Here is a 20933-nt window from a genome sequence, read left to right on the forward strand (position 1 = left end):
ATCAATCCAAAGGGTGCTATGAAGTCATCAGAACACTTTCAAATTCCAACTGATTCATATTGTTGTGTACCACAATGAGCAACTAACGAATTAATGCGTTTGAACTTTTGCTTTGATAATTTCAATGCATTTTGAGACCAAATGAATCCTAAAAACACAACTACAAACATACTTGTAATATAGATCATAAGTGAAAAATACTGTTACGGTGATAAACGCAATCAATACCGTCGAATATGTGCCATGTGAAAACGAGATTCTACTCGTAATTCTTAGTGAAGACGATAAATGTATAGGACAGCAATTACTTAATATTTAAGACTATTGCATATACATTATCTTTAACATACGATACCACAAAATTTAATGAAACGATCTGTACCTTTTATCTGCGCCAATATATCGAACGATGACATCTGTTAATAAACTGCGAGCTCTGCTATTAAGATGTCCCAAATTCTTGTGCGTAGATAATACTTCTTTTCCTTGCAGTGAACTATTCAGAATCTTCTGCAAGTCCTAGAACAAGGTACTTGTGATCATAGAATTTGAAATAAAACAAAACTTAAACAAAGAAAGTAAAACTATAAAATAATTTGATATCACTTATGTTAAGATCACATAAACGTGAATACGTATAACCAGACGAATTTTATTTCAAAAATTTACAAAAAGAAATTCTTGTTTTCTACGAAAAACAAAAACTAGCATGAGCATGTATGTGTAAAAGTACACATATGTCCCAAATTTCGTCGAAATGGGTGCAGTATTTTTTTTTCTATCTCTGGTGATTACCTGAAAAAGAATTTAATTTTCAACGCATCACAACTTTGACAATTTTTCACATGGAAATTTTATTTTGATGTCACTTGCAATCTTTTCTACCAGAAAACAAATGTTTTAAATTTCATTCATATCTGTTTCGTAGTTTTCGTAAACGAACAACGCCGAAATGCCATTTTTTGTATTCTAGAAGCGTAAGCACTAGTCGATCTACTTTTTTAAATCCTTGCTTGCAGTGCGACCGTCCTGCCTGATAACGTTGAGTTGATTTTTAGTTTAGCGTCCCTTTCAGCAGCGAGGCTATATGAGACGTGGACCTACTGATTAACGTGGAATCCGAACCACATGAGCTCCCGCTGGAAATCGAACCCGGGTCCCCCACGCCATGCCTGATAACGTACACGTAGAAGAGTTTAATAACAGTCCAAGAGCCGATTTGAATGAATGTGGTATCAAATGAGTACATTAAATAAGGTTATAAAGAATATGAGTTATGTTTACATTGAGTTCGTCCTACCAAACACATGCTCACTCTTGCGGTCATAAAAGATGCATGACTAACTAATTATTACGATCTGGAAAATTAAACTTTAAATCTAGTAACGGTTACACAAGCTATACCAACATACTTATATATACGTAAATCTTCTATGGAAATACGAAGAATAGGTAGTCTCTTTGAGGATAAACGGACACTTACAATCAGTTTTATTTGTCTATTTCATCTCTGAAGAACCATTCAAGTGAAAATATATCTTTGGATGTGAATTTTCATCAATTTCATGGGCTCTATAAGTGAAATACAAGGTAATTTTACACCAGGAACAATGTGTTCTGAAAACTTACGAATTCCTCTTTTGCTGCACTTTCTTTCACTTGGGGGTCTTCCATCAACGGGCTATTTTTGCAGATATCTACATCTGTGGATGTATCTCTTGATCCTGCCGAACCACATACTACATCAACTGGAATACACAATAAATAAATAAATAAAATAATGCTGTAAGAATTCTATATTAACCTATCCTTATTCTCTCTCTCAAATAAATTAATTGAAGTACCTTCATTACACGTAAAAGCAATCACCATAAGCAAACAGAAATGCATGCTGGCGTTAGGACTTCACACTTTGACATATTTTCTTTTACAAATCACAACCAGGAGTGGACCGTATATACCCGTGTAACGGCTGCGCTTAAGTAATACTTGCACCCACGCTTTAAAAGTGAATTGAAACAAAAGTGGCCTGCTCGGACTGCCATTCTGATTGTCATTATACAATCGAGGTTTTCCTTAGTCGTACCAGGATAATGGAAGCAAGAACTGAAATATTTCCAGGTCACTACACCTCTGTCCCAGTCAGAGGGCCATAAATAAAATTCAAGGGAACTCACATAATGTCTACATCCGAAAAACGATAATTTTCTCTACTGGAATATATAGTTAAAAGTTTAAAATCATAAAATATGAATACGCAACTTACCACTGTCCTAATTGCTAATATATATTATAATAGTGTAATATTTCAAGAGCTTTTCGACTGGCATGTTCACGCGAATCTTCTGTATATTAATAACATGTTATAAAATGCGAGAGATGTTCAACTCAAGGTAAGAAATAAGAAGTAAGGAAGAAATTAACAATATTTATATATATTCATTTGAAGACACAATTGAACTCACTTGTGAATGCTCATCGCATCACTGTGTCTTACACCATTTTTTTTTAACAATTTGAGGAAAAGTATCTCAGCAACCTGATGCTTTGATCATGAAATCTGTTTAAAGAAAGAAAAATAGTATATATTGTTTCTTTTCTTCCTTTTTTCTTAAAAAAAATCAGTTAAAAGTCACTTGCATTTTATAATAAGTTTCTCATATGCGGGAGGACGGTAGGAAAGTTCTCGAAATAAGGGCTATTTCAATTTATACGAGCGACTGGGACACTTACCCTTTAATTATCTTACCTATTTATTAACAACATTCCAAATACAGCCGAAAGGCATTTCACATTGAAACAAATAACAACAAAGGAAGGAAAGGAGCTTCGAAGTTGGCGAGGCGGGTCATATATTCAAGGTACCATCCAGACATATGCCTAATGAAACTAAGAAAAACCCTGGAAAACAATTGTTACGATGGCCTGCCTCAGGATTCGAACCAGGGACCTCTGCATACGCTAACCACTCACCCACGCTCGCTCGGTTAACTACTAACTGCAATAGCACACAAAATGCTTATCTTTAACTATTACCATTTTTCCATGCTCATTCTTCATTTTCATGCAATAACACAGATAAATATTAATCCGAAAATAAATGTTTAAACATGTTTTCTAGCGGTGTTAGTTGGATGTGTCTAATTAAAAATACTTTTCTACGTAAGTCATTGAGATAGAATTACAATCTACTCACAAGGTTCCTCGTAACAATACAATGTGCTTCCATTTGCATTGATTATCCTATCTCCACCACCAACACTAGGGAAAAAGGAAATAGTTGTCACCTGGAATAAAAGTTTATTATTAGCTTCATTAAATACAATGATTAAAAAATATAAATGCATATAATTACATAGCGCAACTGCGTACGCGCGTAATTTCCCTTAAAGTGTTAACAACTGTTGATTGCCGTTACTTTTATTTTTTATCTTATGACAACGCACAGATTCAACAACTTCAAGATGCCTTTTCTTGAACGTGTGCTGATCATAACCAGTTTCATGTCAATTTTATTAATGCATTTTAGTTGTTTGTGGCATTTCATGTTAAGTGAACCAATGGTCCCCACTCCACCATCTATAATTTGTTTAAACTTTTGCTCCAATGTTACCTGACACAAAAATGAAGATTAGTCTTTTGTGGTCCGGCTATCTCAAAATAACCCTTGTAACAGCAACAATAAGTACTTTTTTTTAAGTGCGTCATTGTTCACTGAAAGGTCTAACAAACTTCAAAACTTGCTACCTGAGAGAGAGAGTTAGTCATCAATTCCCATGGATGCGCAGAATTTGTACATAAAATTCACAAAAATTGCTTAAAACAAAGTGTGTGTGTGTGTGTGTCTGTGCAAGTGTAATGAGTGACAACGGTGTATGAAGTGAACTTAGTAGACTGATACTTGAAATAAATAAATATGGTAGATGTACTATAGACTAAAGAAAACCTCAAATCTGAAGCATAGATTGTTTTAGGGACATGCGATCTTATAAAAAGGAAAAGTACAAGATGTGAAAAATGAATTCTCTTCGTATCTCAAAATGGTTATGTTGCCAAACTTGCACCAAATTGGAACCATAACCAGTGGAAAGAATACGTTTTCATATAATTAGAAATACATTTTTACGTAGATAACTTTCTTGGTTTCTGGATGGTGGAAAAATAGCTATTAGGTCATTTCACACTGAATTCACTACCGACAGAATTTGCATACCATGTCGATGCAAGTAGTAATATTTGTAACAAACAAAGTCGTAGGAAAGAAGAGAAGAGATGGGGATAAAGAATGGATGGAGAGAATGATTAAAAGGGGATAGAGGAATACAATACATTTTAGTAACATCATGCCAAAACTTACATTGAAGCTCTCCTCGCCTGTTAGTGAATAGAGTGCGTGAATAATTTACGCAGTTCCGGGTTCAATTATCAGTGGAAGAGCAACGAACACATTACAGTGTTTCTGATTTCACTTTAAAATGTAGTTTCACGTCTAATATAGCGTCAGTGCTAAAATGGGACATTTAACTACAATTAACTAAATAACTTACACTAAGGCCAAATCTATGTCTTTCAACTTAGTAAAAAGGAACATTTGACTATTTTGATTGCTGTTACATTAAGTACCCAAAATCACGATCTGCAATATATCGAGCATGAAAATTGATATGATCACCGCACCTTGAAAAAAACTGGCTGTATTAACTTGTTCAATCTTTGCGTTATTGTAAAAATGAAAGTAAACTAACTAGAAATTTGATAGGTATTCCATATTTTACAATATTATCTAACCAAATAAAAATTACTCTCAGAAGGTATTTCATCGACGCTTCCGATATTCTTTCAGAAAACATAATATATTTCTCAGAGGATTGACCCTCTGAAACAATCTGGTATCTATCAAGTCGAATACAGTTAAGGACAGAGATATACCTTGGTAAAACAGAGATATATTTATTAAGACTAGAAGAACCTGTTAGAGAATCAAATCAAACCGTAATTTCGGGACTTTCGCTACATTTAGGGCTCTCAATATGATATTCGTACTCGTAAGTTCTTGTATCTCTTTCATTTACCAAACTTACAATTAAGTTTACATTTACATTTTTCTGCTATCTTTAAATACATGTAAAACTGCTGCACTGTGCGCTATAATTTAAGTATTAAATTGCAAACATTATTATATGGATAATTATTATATTTTTAAACATTGTCTCTTTTACGGATTTTTTTTCCTGGAATCATCTGAAATGGATCACAATTTAACGTTTCGTTCAGAATATTAATTTACTGCCGTTGAAGAAAGTATGTGCATTCGATTTCTTGGTTTAAGTTTAGCGTCTCGTTCAGTAGCGAGGCTATATGAGACGTGAACCTACAGCTTAATGTCGGATCGGAACATGAGCTTCCGCCGGGAATCAAACCCGGGTCTATCGCGCCAAAGGCGCGTCACTATCCACACAAGCACTGAAGACCTCGTATGTGCACTCGAGTTTGAAAAAACTAGGAGGGTAACAAAGAAAAGATTTAAATCATTAGTTTCCTTGTTTTGTTCTGAGTTAGTAATAGTATGACTGGGTTTGGAAAAAGCTTGCTAATATTTTTTACGAGTGAATTAAACGTACAAAATTGTTTTCATTTTTTTTTCTTTCTTTTGCGAAGCATCAACTTTTACACTTACACATTGACACGGACTAATCCTTACAGAATGCAAGTACAATAAGTAACTGAACGCAAAAGACAAATTTTAAAACATTAAAGTGTAATAATTAAAATTACATCTTCTCTGACAATTTCGGTATATTCCTGACACCATCTTCAGAGAGGGAATAGAATGGGAAAATACTGGTAGCCTTTTCTCATTCTATTCCTCTATTTGAGGATGGTGTCAGAAGTACATTGAAACTGTTACCAAGATATTTTAATTTGGGTTAATTTGAGTTTAACGTCCCGTTCAGCAGCGAGGCTATATGAGAAGTGGACCTACTGATTAACGAGGAATCCGAACCTCATGAGCTCCCGCCGGGAATCGAACTCCGGTCTCCCACGCCAAAGGCGCGTATATTTTAATTTGGGCACTATAAGGTGTTTATATTTACAAGTAAAACACTTTGCTGAAAAAATAGTGAGTATTATACCCAACACTTTCTCTACCGATTAAAATCGTAATACGGTTGACAATACACTTATGAATAAGGTATTACATGTACAATGATAACAAAGTAGGATTATATTTGAGAAAAATAATAAGATATCAGTTATTTCTACCTCGCTATCACTAAAGGTACTGCCTTCTGAGCTGTGTGACAGGAAAGACACAGGGGATGAAGTAGGAGATTTCATCTTCTGTTCCTTGTACAATTTATATTTTGATATAAATTTCATTCGTGGTCCAACTTTAGGAATTAATTCCTTTATTGCATCCACAGTTAAATTTTCGAATGCCTCATCATCGATTTCTTCCTCTGAAATAATAACAAATGTTTATTCAATGAAATACACAGATTGCACAAAGCTCCTATTTAACGAACAATATAAAGATTATGTTGGAATCTATGGTACACGATGCTGGGTGAACATAAATTTTGAGCTCCTTTCGGGAATCGAATCCGTCACTCCTCACACCACAAGCGCTAGGCAAAACAAACTGGATGTGAAGAAGCTCTAAGGAAATAAAGAAATATGAATAAAACTTCCCTGAAATAAGAAAAAATTGAATCGTGCAACTCTTCATTCTTTCAATTTAATTTTATAAAACATGATAAAATTAGGCAGATTATACAAATATGTTCAACTTTTAGTCACGTCTTAGCTATTTTCTTCAATGTCATTCAAACCGGTTAGCATCTTAAAATATAGGTCCTGAGCGACATCTTTCCCATATTCCTATCTTTCAGTTGTGGGTCAGCTTGTTTAAGCCAAATGGCTCTTAAAATAAAAACTCTTCGGAAATACAGCTTAGTGATTGCATGTACAAAAAGTATTTATCCTACTTGGAAGTTGGGATACAAATAACTGAAGGTCTGTCCTGAAGAGGCAAAGTAGAACTAAGGAGGTACTGTTCTGTGCCTTTTCTCTTGATATTATTTCTTCATTTGTTTGGTCTTTCGGAAAATGTTACTTTTGATGACTTCAATATGTGAATGGAATGAAGGATCTGTCAATGCTAATGAGGAAAGCATAATTACTATTGCAAAAATATCTTTAATTGAGTAACCAGGAATGAAGTATAAAATCTAGCTTCATGTACCGCGGTTATGCCCTGTATGTTGATGGAGAAGAATCAACAAAGAAACAGCTGCTAAATTAAGAAACCAAAGGCAGGTCTTTTGTAATGGAACACCAAATCTTGGGAGTTACAGGTATTGTGATCTCAGAAATAAGCTGAGAAGAGGTAGAATATGCTTTAAAGAAAATGAAGACAGGGAAAGCAACTATAAGCTAAAACATGGGTGCTTAGGACCAGAAGTTGTCCTACCGCATACTATGGGATCTAATGAAAACAGTTTACAGACAAGAGAAAAATGCCAAGTCAGTGGAGAGAGTATAGTCAGTGGATATAGTAGTACTGTATCTATATACAAAGAGAAGGAAGATGTACAAAATTGTGAAAATTACCGAGGAATCAAGCTGATGCCACATACAATAAACACTTGGACTATGAAGATTTAGAAAGGAAATTAAATAGAAAAACAACAGTTGAATCCATGCCACAGATGAATACAACTGATACAATAAGTGGCGTCATTAGCTCTTAAATATTAGGAGGGGAGAAACACATGATATATCTCACATGTGCAAGTTATTTTCTAATTACATACTATGATTTGGTTTAATTTTATCGAAATAAATTAATGATATACCGTAACTCATGCAGTGCAAATAATAATAATAAAAAAAAAATAAATAAATAAAATACTGGCCAGCTGGTAACTTTATACACGACACAGAAAATTATGGGGGGGGGCATGTCCCCGTCACGCTAACGACGCCCGTAGATGCAATCTTATTAATGCAAAAAATGGAAAAGCGTCAGGGAAAGCAATAAGGATGCAGTATTTACTGAATGGGCAAAGACGTAAGACAGAGTACCAAGTCAGGAAGTTTGGAGGTATATGAAAGGAAAATGGAACTCCAGTAAAGTACAGGAAGATTGTTCAAGATCCGTATACAAGAGCTAGTGTCCCAGTAAGAAGCAGTGTAGAAATAATACATCTTACTGCATTTAGAGTTGGACTGCACTATGGTTCGGAAGTGAAATCTCTATCTGGTAGCCCAAAACGCAACAGCCCAATACGAGCATAACTTAACCGTAACTACCCTACGCCAGAGGTCACAAAACTATCTGGATATGTAAGTCCCTCAATAATGAATAGGCACGAAACGAATATAATTAAAACGTAACTAACTCAAGGAAGCAGTCACAAAACTAGCTGTGTATTTTTGATTATTATCTATCAGAGTTGGTTGGTGTAAACCAAGATGGTTTAAATTTTTAAAAAATCCAATTGGTTTAAGCCAAAAATATAAAATAAATGGTTCACAGCCAGAGTGAACACAAGTTATTAGTATCTTTATTCACTTCTAAGCAATTTAAATTAGGACGCTGTACTTCGGATGCAGTGAACTACTTGAATTAAAGTAATCTTCTGTAATCTGTATAATCTTTTGAAATTGTCCATTTACTTCAATTATGAAATGAAATATTTTGTTTAACGTGCCACGTTTATACACCGAAGCTAAGAGAGACGGTGATGATGAGTAATGACTGAAATGGTGGAATGGAGAAAGTAGGAGGAAATGGGGAACCCCAAAAAAGCCTACGCACACGGTGTTGTCCGACAGACGGCCCACTGGCGCGAGCTGGGATCGAACGAGGGACCCCACGCACCAGAGGTGAACGCTCTACCATTGAGCCACTGTGGCCCTTATTTCAATTATAAGTCTGTAAAGTGATTTCACTTATGCAGTTGTGTATGTTTTTGTCCTGAAGTGACGCAAAATATGCACAAGAATGCAAATCGGTTAAACATATTTCTATCACGTGTCCTAAGGTTTAGTCTATAAACTCATCGCCTTCCTAATCAAGGGATCCCAAGTTCAAGTCCAGGTGAAGAACAATTTCTCTTGGATGTAAACCGAGTAGTGATTCAGGTCCAACCTTAAACTGTATTTCCCGTCCTTCATAACCTTACTGTTGAATAAGGTTATATGGACCAGACATTTTCATTAATATGTAATCTCAACAAATAAAGTTTAAAGTGGAATAACGATGACCCTAATATTTTTTTTTTAAAAAAATGAATAAAGTAATTTGAGGGTACTGGTGCTATTGAGCTCGATTTCAACCTCAAGAAAAAACAGTAACCCGGCCAAACTCGAAGGCAAATGTCAACTAGCTCTGTTTTCCTCGCAATCGATGACTTCCAATTCCAACATGTGCAGCAGCTGTACGTGTTACTGAAGACTAGCCTTCGGCTAGCTGGAGGTCTCGCACCTAGATCACCGTTTACTCCGACTACGGTCTCGCACCTTATAAACCCACAAGTATGCCAAATTTCATCCGCAGATGTTCAGGAAAAGTCTAAGCATTTTGAGATGTAGAAGATATGATATTAAATAATTGTGAGTTTTCAGTTTTCTAAAATAAATAATATATAAATAAATAAAAATAAAAAAAATTAAAAAATCTCTCTATAATTAGATATTATTTTTGGTCAAGATTGCATATCGCTATCAAAAGCTTGCAAGCATACCGAATTTCAAGCTTTTGTTCCAATTTCAATTACCTAAAACATGAGATTTTATGTCCAAAACAAACATGCATTTAAATAGCACCGGAAATCTTTCTTTTTATTTTAGAATTACCCTAAAAACTAAAAATTTTTACTTTTGATATTTTTTTGTGAGTTACTTCCAGAAAGCTACAAACATGCCAAACTGCATCACTCTAACCTTCGGGCTATATCATTTAACTTAATAATTTTTAATAATTTTTTGCTGTAGAAGGTATCTCCATATAAATAACAAGGGAAGATTTTTCACTTTCCCAAACAACCTCACTGAACTAGGAAATGTATAGTTTTGGTGATTTACTTAGTTAATTTTATGAAAACCCTACATGAATACCGAATGTAAAGTTTTTACTCAAATACAATTTCCTAAGACTTTCTTTTTTATTAAGTACACCGAAATAAGATAGGATTTTTACTCCTTCTTCCTTTTCACCTACTAAAAAGAAAGAAAAAAATCCTGTATATTTTTCTCCGAAGGCTATGTATGCCAAGTTTCAACTTTCCACGTCAACCGCCAGTCCCAATTTTTTTGTCAGTTAATTCATGTAATTTTATGAATTATAGCTAAATTGCATTAGTTAATTGGTTATAAAAAAATGGCACGATGAAAAGTTTGAAACTTCCGGCTTTTATCCTAACTTAACGTACGCTCTAATGCAACGTGTGAACCAGATAAATTCTAAGGGGAAGTTCTAGAACACAGGTTCCCCATATAGGTTAGCAAGGTTGGTTCCTTTCTGTACCAAAATTTAAATTTTATTTCACAGAATATTGCTAGCGAGCGTCAGCAAGTGAAAGCGGGTTAGAAGACCGCAGGATATGTTGTTTTCTGTTTTTATTACAGCTAAATGGGAAGTGGGACATGTGTTCTAGAACCTTGTAATTTCTATGACGTTTATATTTTCTTCTCGCTTATTACAAAGCTAAGGCATTACTGCCGCATCGCCGGACCAGTATTAAAATCGAAAAAAAGTACTAAAATGCACTGTATACGGTTATATTTCGTTGGATTACATTAACTTACATTAGATTACCTCACATTGGGATAAGGGCATAAAAAACTACAGTGCAAAAAACAAAAAAACAACTTGTGCTAGGTGACCACTAAGTGCACGAATGCTATCTAACCGAGCCAAGGCAGGGCGGAGCTAGCGGACCAGCGCGGTAGTGTGCCCGAAGGGAGCAGGCCCGTCAGCGACGATGTGTACATGCGTAAGCGAAGGTACTGAAAACATCTGGTTTCCGCAATCATATACATTTCAATAGCACTTGCCATGGTATCATACTAATAATGCTTTACTTGCAGAAACAGAAGTCACTTACCTTCAAAATCGTGAACAACAGTTTCTTGGGGTCATCTTTCCTTAAACAAGTACTCAGCTAAATAGCCCTCTAAATGGTTTTCCTTCTTCCCTGACGCTGTAAAATAATACGCTCCCTTTCCTTTCTGTATTTTCAATTCATTTCCACATTTTCCACACACCGTCAACCTTTTCAGTATACTGGCCTTTCACAAAATTTCAACAACTGTCGCTCGTTATTTTTGAACAGTTCTATGTACGTAACAGACGACATGTGACAGCCTTGACATACACGAGCTATTTTCATACTCCTCTTCGCGCCACTACATCATAACAACTATATCTCTCCGCGAAATGGTCCATCCGCCTCCACATACAGTGTCGCTTACATCAAAAATAACCAATTTCTTCATTTTTACTATTCCCCTTATAGGACTTTCACTCATTCTTGCTCATAAACAAACAAACAAAAAAAAAAAAAAATCTCCAACTGACCCGGTAAATTTTCTAAAACTGTTCCGGTGATACAGCCGTTAACCCCAAAGCAAAATAAGCTTCATTTCGTGGGAACAATCACATACAAAATCATTATGAATACTTGACTAATTTCAGTAAACTGTGAGATCAACTAAGTTCATATATTAGTTTCATTAGCTCATGGTCCCTTGTACGAAGGTACTGAATGGTTAAACTTAGGTCAAGCTTCAGTACTGCTGAATGGGCTGACTGGTAAATAATTTGTGAACTACTGGTACATCATTTGAGGAATTAGTTGACTTCTGACCGAGTCTGATCGGGTTAGATCACTTCTTGAGGTCAAAACCGAGCACTCAATCCAATCAGCGCCCCACCTTTACTTAGTTTTAAATAGGGACTTTGTTTACTCCACTTTAATTTAGCCTAAATATATTTTTTTTAAAAAATGAACTGGTTCAAACAAAATATCGGATTTAAAAAGAAAATGGTTTCTGCAACACCTGTTATTTATGTGCTTTGAAGTTTGAAATCACCATCATGAATTAAATTAAAAGTGCAAAGGTTGTGTCAGTGTAACACAAAGAGAGAGGCCTTCTGTAATAATCTGCAAGCGACAGAAGCACACTTAAAAAGCATTAAATCGTAACCTATCGTGTTTTCTTGTTGCTACACATACCTAAACTAGCCTATCTAACCATACTTTCGCTCGCTGTCGCTTGTTCAGCATTAATTAGTAAAAATTAAGGGTGAATTATTATTAAAATTCTTGATCCCACCTATACTGTTTGTAGAAAGTAATAAGGGCACAAAGTATAACAATTAAGGGGTTAAATTCCAAAGTTGGACGTCCGTTTTCAGCAAAATTTTGAAACTTGCACGGAAGATACGTATAATTTGATCGTTTGTATGCTTGATAATATATAAGGATAATACAACAAAACTCTCTCTATTTGTTATATATAATAGGTTATAAACATGGGACTACTAAGCGAGCGAAGAGAACTACCTCGCGCAAGGTAACTGAATAGTTGCATTGTGGGAAAGTAACGAGCATTCATAGTATCAATATTGCGGGTAATATACCGAATCGCTATACGTGATGTGAACTGACTGTTGAATTTCGTGAAGCTCCCGTCGAAAGGTACTTCTATTATAGATCCTAACGTAACCTAACCTAACCTACACTTTCTCCCAACTCGCGAAATTGAAAAATTATACATTTTAATAGCTTTTACGCAATTTTGGTAGAAAAGTATCGGACGTCCAACTTCGGAATAAATGCCCAATTAAGTAAAACTCAACGCAGAAATATTAACATAGGATCACTATGATCCTCAAGCATCGAATCGTTCTGCAAAAGCTTAAGCCTCTTCCAAATAGTACGAACTCTCACATTAATAATAACCTTTCTCTCAACTTTTCACACAAACATCTTACAAGAAGTCTTAAATCATTATTATACCTTATATAATTTCATCTGTACATTTTCGGGATTAAGTTTAGAGTTGCCCCTCCAGTTTCCAACCTACAAAAATGCAGTTAAAACATTAAAAATTGTTAGGTTAGGTTAGTTGTTACCTGGTAAGACTTTAGTTAGACTAGAACAGTGACTGAAACAGGTTCCAATATCGTAATTCCGAGTAAAAACGGACTAGAAACTCTAATCTTACCCTCAATTGCGTGAACACATCGTGTCTCTATTTTGAAGTATTTTGATTTGGTGATAATAAAAATAATATTTTGGAAGCGTCATAAATGCTTAATAATACACTATTTCGTACAAGGGACTTTTGATGCTTGTGCGCAATACAATTCAAATAAACATTTAGAAATACATATCTTCAATTTACATATTGAAACTTACTGACTATCCACTTACCTTGAAATTTCATTATTAGGGTTTCTAAACCCCAGTTTTTAAGAATAGTTTGATAATTTAAACTTTCCACTATACAATCCATCATTATGTCTGCTACATGACAACTCGTAAAAGGCGGGATTTCGCATTGTTGCCATAACAAGAGTTTTATATTGTAATAGCCATTCTAACCATAATGCTATCGCTATTTTAGCAATACTAAATAATCTGGTTATATAAACAATATGCATGATATTATTAACCATACTAATATTAGCAATATTTTTTTCTTACCACAGCCATACTAAAAAAATTGGTGTTGTATAAATAACAAATCAGTATTTATACATCAACTATACTATAGTCAATATTAATTTACCAATTAGCAATACTCATCAACAATGCTTTTATTGCCAATTCAGCTATACCATTTTTTAGAGTGGGTGCTTAGTCTTATGCGGTTGTTGAATCGAGCAGACGCACTGCAAAATGGCTGAGAGAAATCATATGATATTGCACAAACAAGCAATATGGTCCACAAACAAGCAATTGAAGATGATAGGGAAGATATTGGTAAGTATTTGTTTATTTTAATTTTAGAAGGAATAAGTAAAGAGAGGACGTTTTGGTTTAATCTTTTTTAATAGATAATAATTAAATCTCACTCATCCATCTTTTTAAAAAGAGTTAATCAGAAAAAAAATCTGTATTTCCAGAGTTGCTTTCAGAAAAAGTTATTTGGGATTTTTTTTTAAACACAAGGGGATATTATATGCAGAAATACAAGTTTCGTGGTATTCTTTCAGTATGCGCTGGGCAGGGAGAGGATTTTGCCAATACATTACAACGAGACCGATGCAACTCACGCAAAACGTATCTGGTCCATCCACATTTTTTTTATTTAAATTTTGAAACGGCGCATATCAGGAATCTGCAAAGACTCAGTCTCGGGAAGCGTCGAAAATTAACACGGAATTGGCATAATACTTTTTTCTAATATTGCAACCCTCATTTTAATCATTCCTCATTTTATTTTGATGGGGAAAATACATGAAAACTCACATATTTTTATTCTCATTGCTTATAAAGGAAGTTCTAAGCTAGAACATATGATGTTACTGTGAGAACTTGCGATGCATGTGTTTAGGTTTTCGGCCAATCTAATTTTATTTCTTTTATGTCGTACATAATCCCGTAAATGTTTACTTTTTGTTCGCTCATAAAGCAGTAAGATCACAAGCTGTTGTCTTAGTATTAATTACTTTTCTGAACCTAATTGGAATACTAAGAGTGTCCTGCCGAATCCATGGAGTCCGCGAAGAAGAGTTGAAGAACTCCTGATATGTACTGAACAACAAATTCAAATACAGAAATGTACGAGGCGAGTTCGAAAAGTAAGAATACAAAGACTAGTATTTAATGAAGTGTAAACACACTAAAACATCTGGATTAATAATTTGGATAAAACACGTAGATTATTGTAATCTTGTTTTCCGAACTCACTTTGTGCATTCGTTTATTTGGATTTGATTGTCATTCAGTCCAGATCAGCGGTTATTCATCTGTATTCCCCAGACCCCTTGGACTCGGCAGGACTCAACAAGCCTCCCTTAGGTTCCGAAAAGTTTCGGATACAAAAGCAAACGCTGAGGCATATCCTCCGTAAAGTTACAACCCCTGTAGGCGGACAAGTAATATTTTTGTATGTAAATTTTTAGACTGGCTTTCAGTGCCAGCCTCTTGCTTCCCTCTCGCGGCTGTTTCTCTAATATTACAAAATGTTCACTACAAGCGATTTAGTGATTCAATGATACCGTATTCCTCAGAGGCTGACACTGAAAGCCAGTATAGCCAACCTACACACTAAAACATTACTTGTCCATCTACAGAGATTAATGAATATGCTTCTCAGAATATTGTGACTTGCGTTATTGATTTTTTAAAAAATTTTATCGTTTCAGATGGAGCTGGTGTGCCAGGACCTAGTGGCTTAAAGTGTACTCCTACTGCACCAAGCGATGTATGTAGTATGGATGATCTTTTGGATGTTCATGATATTGATGATCCCGACTATGAAGAACCTTCATCAGTTTCAGATTCACCCCCTGAAGAAACTACAAAGACTAAAAAATCAAGGAAGAGACGTAGAGATAAATCTACTTGGAAATCTGAAATTCTCAAAAGGAAGAGAGCAGCAGGAGAGGAGTATGTTTCTAGAACAAATAAAATCGTGGCCGCGAAAAGTGTATGACCTGGTTGTCCTGGGAATTGTCGCCGGCGTTGCTTTTTCAACTTATCTCCGAGAGTGAAAGGAAACATATCCATAAAAACTTTTGGAATTCAAATGTAATGATCAATCAAAAACGGCAGTTCATAGTGTCTTGTGTGGAGAAGGTGCCCATCAAAGTCAGACGGGAAAGAAGTGACCAAAGGAGTGGGCAAAGGACCACAAGTCTTTGCTACAGCTTTCGAATCGAAGGTCGAAAAATACGAATTTGTAAACGTTTCTTTTTGACGACACTCGACATTTCTGCCCAGTTTGTGACCACTGCACTAAAAAAACTGCAAGACGGAGGTGTTGTAATGGAAGATAGAAGGGGAAAACATGAGCCTCCAAATAAAATATCTCCAGAAGTACGTGCACAAGTAATACACCACATTTCAAGTTTTCCAACACATAGTAGTCACTACTCCCGTGAAAAATCAGTAAGAAAGTACTTGGGTTCCGAATTAAATTTAGCAAAAATGTACAAACTGTATCGCGAGGAATGTATACAGAATGGTGTACCGGAAGCAAACGTTGTGAAAGAGTCTTATTATAGAGCGGTGTTCAATTCAGAATTCAACTTATCATTTAAAATGCCCGAAAATGACACTTGCGACACATGTGATAGTTTTGTTGCCAGCTTGAAAGAGAATCAAAGTGAAGAAGACAAAAATAAGCTCCAACTCGATTATGATAATCACTTGGAAGAGGCTAATAAACGATACAATTTGAAATGGGAAGATAAGAACAGAGCAAGAGGCAATTGTAAAGAACGGGTTCTTATGGTTGACTTACAAAAGTGTCTCCCAACACCATTGCTTAAAAATTCTGAAAGTTTTTACTACGGAAATTGTGGACATTCAATTACACTATTTTTGATAGTACTACCCAGAAAACTTACTGTGTTATGTGGGATGAAACAAAGTCTGGGAGAGGTGCCAATGAAATGGCTTCGGGTTTATACAGGTGGGCAGAAATAGAGCTTACCAACAGTGATGTTGAAGTGATAACAGTTTGGTCTGACAATTGCAGTGGACAAAACCGGAATCTTGTGATTGTGTCTTTATACATGTGGTTGCTTCGAAAGTTTCCGAACTTGAAGATTATCAACCACAAGTTTCTTCTAAGAGGTCACACTCACTTCGAAGTGGACTCCAAACATGCTGTGATTGAGAAGGCCAGGAAAGCGCTTCCGCATTTCTCGATAATGACACCATGGGATTGGCAACAACTTGTTAGAAGTTGCAGACACAAACAACCTTTTATATTTGTTAACATGGAGCTTGAACATTTCAAGAATTTCAAGGCATTGTGTGGACAACGCTCAAGTCCTTTGCGTCTTTTTAGAAAAGGTACTAGTGAACAAGATGTATTTATATCAAAAATGGTCCACATGCAAGTACGTCAAGATAGTCCTGGAGTGCTATACTACAAGGAGAACTTCGGTGAAAACTTTCAAAGTGTTGACCTAAACAAACCTACGCGATATGCTGTGTGGCCGGACGAAGTTCCCCAATTAAGTGATTCATTGAAGCCCATCAGTTCGGCTAAGTACAAGGATATTCAAAGATTTTTAATGTGGGTCCCCATCATTTGCATGAGTACTACAGAAACCTACCGCATCCTAATGCTGACGGGGACTCAAGTGATATGGAACATGAATGATTCTCAGTGTAATCATTGAAATCTCAATTATTTCTATGAGTAAATACCCTGTAAAACAATAATATCATTGTACCACATGCATGATACATTGAAATTACTACTTTACAATGTTTCTTTCATTTTAAACTGCAGTTATTACTTTGCTAGTATATAGCGAAAACAAAGTTTTGTGGTAAAATATTACAAGTCACTTTGCACTAACACATAAAACATTGTTGCTAACATTGCAAAATGCAATTTTAGGACACGGAATAAAGCAAAAATGTTTACTTTATAGACCATGTTAGAAAAGTTATGTATCAGTTTTAAAATGTTCAATAAAAAATTACACAATTAACCAAAATAGCGTCTTCAAAACAGTTTTTTGCTTCTCCTGTAAAATTAATAAAATGTGACTTATACTACTCTACTTCTCAGGTCCAGATTTATAAAGCACCTCACAAGTACTTTGCAATGTGAGAATTACTCTCACTACTCAATTGCTATTTTCTACCTTTGCTTTTTCTTTATTCCAACATACTTCCTATCAGGTCTCATATTACAGATTCTTCTTCTTAAAAAGCTCTCTTCCTGTTCCTCTCTTTAGTTATCTTGAATTTTTGTGTCTTCATATCTTATTTCCTAATCCTGTCTCACACGGGAGGGTCCCACAAGTTGTCGCTAAAATCTGATTGCCGCATAGCACATCTGATAGAGCATCATGAGAAATGAAAATGAACAAAATTTAAGGTGCTATGGACCAGAAGGATAGGAGCTACTGGGCTTCAAAATTTGAAAATCCAAAAAATTATATCATGGACTTGTGTAGATTTAAAGTAAATATCTTGAAAACCATTAAAGCAATCAAAACAAAAGTTGGATAATATAATGAGAACAAAATACCCTAGCGAAAACCATAAACCAGTGTTGCTTTAGGTGAAGCATTGTTCCCAACTCAGCATAACAATATTTTGTTTGAAATAGCACCATATACAATTGTGCACAGATTTAAAATGCACTATTATCACTAAACATAACAGTGAAGTGCAGTGGTACAGTGTTGCACACAATTGGAGCTACGTGTGCTGAAAATGTATAATGAAGTCTGATATGCGGCAACAGATGGTAATAAAGGAATTTGGGTCTCATACTGTGAATTAAGTTCAAATGCATAACACAGATAGTATAACATAGCAAAATGTCAGCAGTGTCACAAAATATTGATGCATTTGGAAAACGAAATTGAGTGTTGCCATTTTTACTTCCTGAGTCAGCTCCGAATCTATATACGAGTGTAAAGTGGAATCCGAATCACTATGAAAGAGAACGATTATAATGAAATGTAAGACGAAAAGTTCAATAAAAACATGTCCGAGGCGGAATTGGAACCCGCGATGGCTAATATTTCGTTTGTCTAGCTTTCTAGGCAAGGGAGCCCATGTTGTGATTTCCAAGAGGGGGGAAGGCAAATATAAGCAAGGTTTCAAATATAGTTTCAAATTTTGCTATAACTAATGTAAAAATTCTATTGGGCTTTCGATATTCCCAACTACGATTTCCTCTTAGAAGGGGAGAACGCCCCACCTTGCTTCCCCCCTGATGGGCACCCTTGCTTCTAGGCCACATGGCTACCCTGGCCGACTAGAAACGAAATGAGGCACTAATAAAATAATTATATTTCCAATGTGAATATGCTAATATTACAGTGTACAAACTTAATCATATGGTATGTAGGAGAGGAAATAAAAAATGTCACTTAATACGAAAGACAGAAACCAATAAACTACTCTTCCAAGTGTTGGTAAGATAACCAAGAACCAGTTTATAGAATTAGAAAACACGTGTTTCTTTCCTCGCGTGTATCATTTTGTTTTCGCGAGTTGTCTGCTTATTTATCGTGGCTACAGAAGTACTGTATAATACAAAATCCCCACTTGTTTCTAGTGCATTCCTTTATTACCCTTTGTTGCCACATACCAGACTTCTTTGTTGTACATTTTCAGCACATGTAGCTCCAATAGTGTGCAACACTGTACCACTGCACTTCACTGTTATGTTTAATGATAATAGTGCATTTTAAATCTGTGCACTATTGTAGGGTGGGTGCGCCATATATGGAATACGTTCCTAATATGAAATACCAGACTATTTTGTCTGCTATGTGCTGGCACCGAATAGACCTTACGTAAACTTGTGCACTGTGTCAGCCTCCGTCTGCGCATGAGTGGTTTGCTGCCGAACGATAACATAACATTTCCTTTTGTTGCAGAATAGTTTTTTGAAGAACTTGAGTTTTTCGGACGTACATTTCCAGGCTGCTGAATATACGCAAAGAGGCATATATTACTGTTGAGTTTGTGATATTTAGATTACATATATAGTGTACCATAAGGGCATAAAGATTCAGTACACAGAGAATCACATAAGCGTATGTAGGAAGATAACTATCCAAAATGGCGATTTTCCTAATATGGAATACCAGCAGGATCCTAATATGGAATATTCCTAAATAGGTTCATACGTATGTGAACTAGAAGTGAAGAAGAATAACTGAATTGTAAGTTATATTAGACCTGACATTGTTTTAGACCGAGCATCAGGGAAGTCTCCTAGTCGAAATGTTTCGCATTTGTGTTGTCTGTCTACAGGGTGTTCATAAAGTCTGGATACATGGGGAAAAGCATAATTTAGTCAATTTAATGCTAATGAATAATATTTTCTACATTATTTCCGTGTTGTTCAGTGCATAATTTGATGCGCTTTGCAAGATTAAGGTGAACTTGATGTAATAGGTCTGAATTGCCGTCGATTTCAGCACACCGATTGGTAATGCGTTCTGTCAGGTGATTTAAATTTTCTTTCAGCATATCCCAGAAAAAGAAAACAAATGAAGAAAGGTCTGGCGAACGAGGGGACCACTTCACATGACCTCTTCTCCCAATCCAGTGAGGGAAATTGTCATTCAACCAATCTCTAACAGCTGCAGCAAAATGGGCAAGGGCCCCATCCTGCTGAAACCAGTCTGGAAGCCCCTCACTCAAACGCTCAATTTAAGACATCAGTTTGTCTCTCATCATGTTTAGATAAGTCTCACTAGTTATATGTTCATCAAAGAAGAAAGGTACTAGCACGGAACGGGATTTCTCCAACATACTGCCTGTTTCTTTAAACTTGGTGATTAATTTCCCGACGGCAGTAAAACAAATAGGTTGACAATGAGGGTGTCGAAGGTTAAATTCTTGCGCATTTTTGCGATACGATCATCCTTTTCGTCCACTTAAGAGTACCAACTCGACTCGTTCTTCTTTAGTCAGTCATCATTCAATCTGGAAAAATAAAAACAAATTACTAGAATTCCCTATTTGCCCAGACTTTATGGACACCCTGTATGTGGGTATCTGTTTGTTGTGTCTGTGTGTCTCGCGATAACTCCAGAGCATATCAACCAATTCGAATAAAACTTTCACAGATTAATTAATTATTTGTTCAAATGTCTCAACTGCCGTGTCGTATACAGTGTTAAGTGAAGAGTACAGCACGACAGACCGATTGAAGTAGTGAGTCCGCTATCATAACTACAGCCGCAGCATCGCAGC

General features: G+C 35.7%; 1 protein-coding gene across 1 annotated transcript; it reads right to left on the reverse strand.

The window, feature by feature from the left end:
• Positions 1-70: 70 nt before the first annotated feature.
• LOC145691210 (uncharacterized) lies at positions 71-13667 on the reverse strand. The gene is made up of 5 exons (XM_081766883.1): positions 13449-13667; positions 6265-6461; positions 3197-3287; positions 1630-1748; positions 71-519 (listed from the first exon to the last, which is right to left on the reverse strand). Exons 1-5 carry the CDS (start codon positions 13531-13533, stop codon positions 364-366), a joined length of 648 nt encoding a protein of 215 aa, XP_081623009.1. The 5' UTR covers positions 13534-13667; the 3' UTR covers positions 71-363.
• Between the last annotated feature and the right edge of the window lie 7266 nt (positions 13668-20933).

The sequence above is a fragment of the Thermobia domestica genome, chromosome 1, assembly GCF_964235325.1.
Source record: "Thermobia domestica chromosome 1, izTheDome1.hap1.1, whole genome shotgun sequence".
NCBI classification, from domain to species: Eukaryota; Metazoa; Arthropoda; class Insecta; order Zygentoma; family Lepismatidae; genus Thermobia; species Thermobia domestica.

What these genes read in the sequence shown, in the direction of transcription:
- LOC145691210 (XM_081766883.1), bottom strand. Translation starts at nt 13,533, where the DNA reads ATGATGGATTGTATAGTGGAAAGTTTAAATTATCAAACTATTCTTAAA. An exon ending in GTATTGTTACGAGGAACCTT is followed by an intron (nt 1,749 to 3,196) that starts GTGAGTAGATTG and finishes TGTGTATTCCAG; the next exon opens with TTGATGTAGTATGTGGTTCG. An exon ending in GTGCAGCAAAAGAGGAATTC is followed by an intron (nt 520 to 1,629) that starts GTAAGTTTTCAG and finishes ACCTTGTTCTAG; the next exon opens with GACTTGCAGAAGATTCTGAA.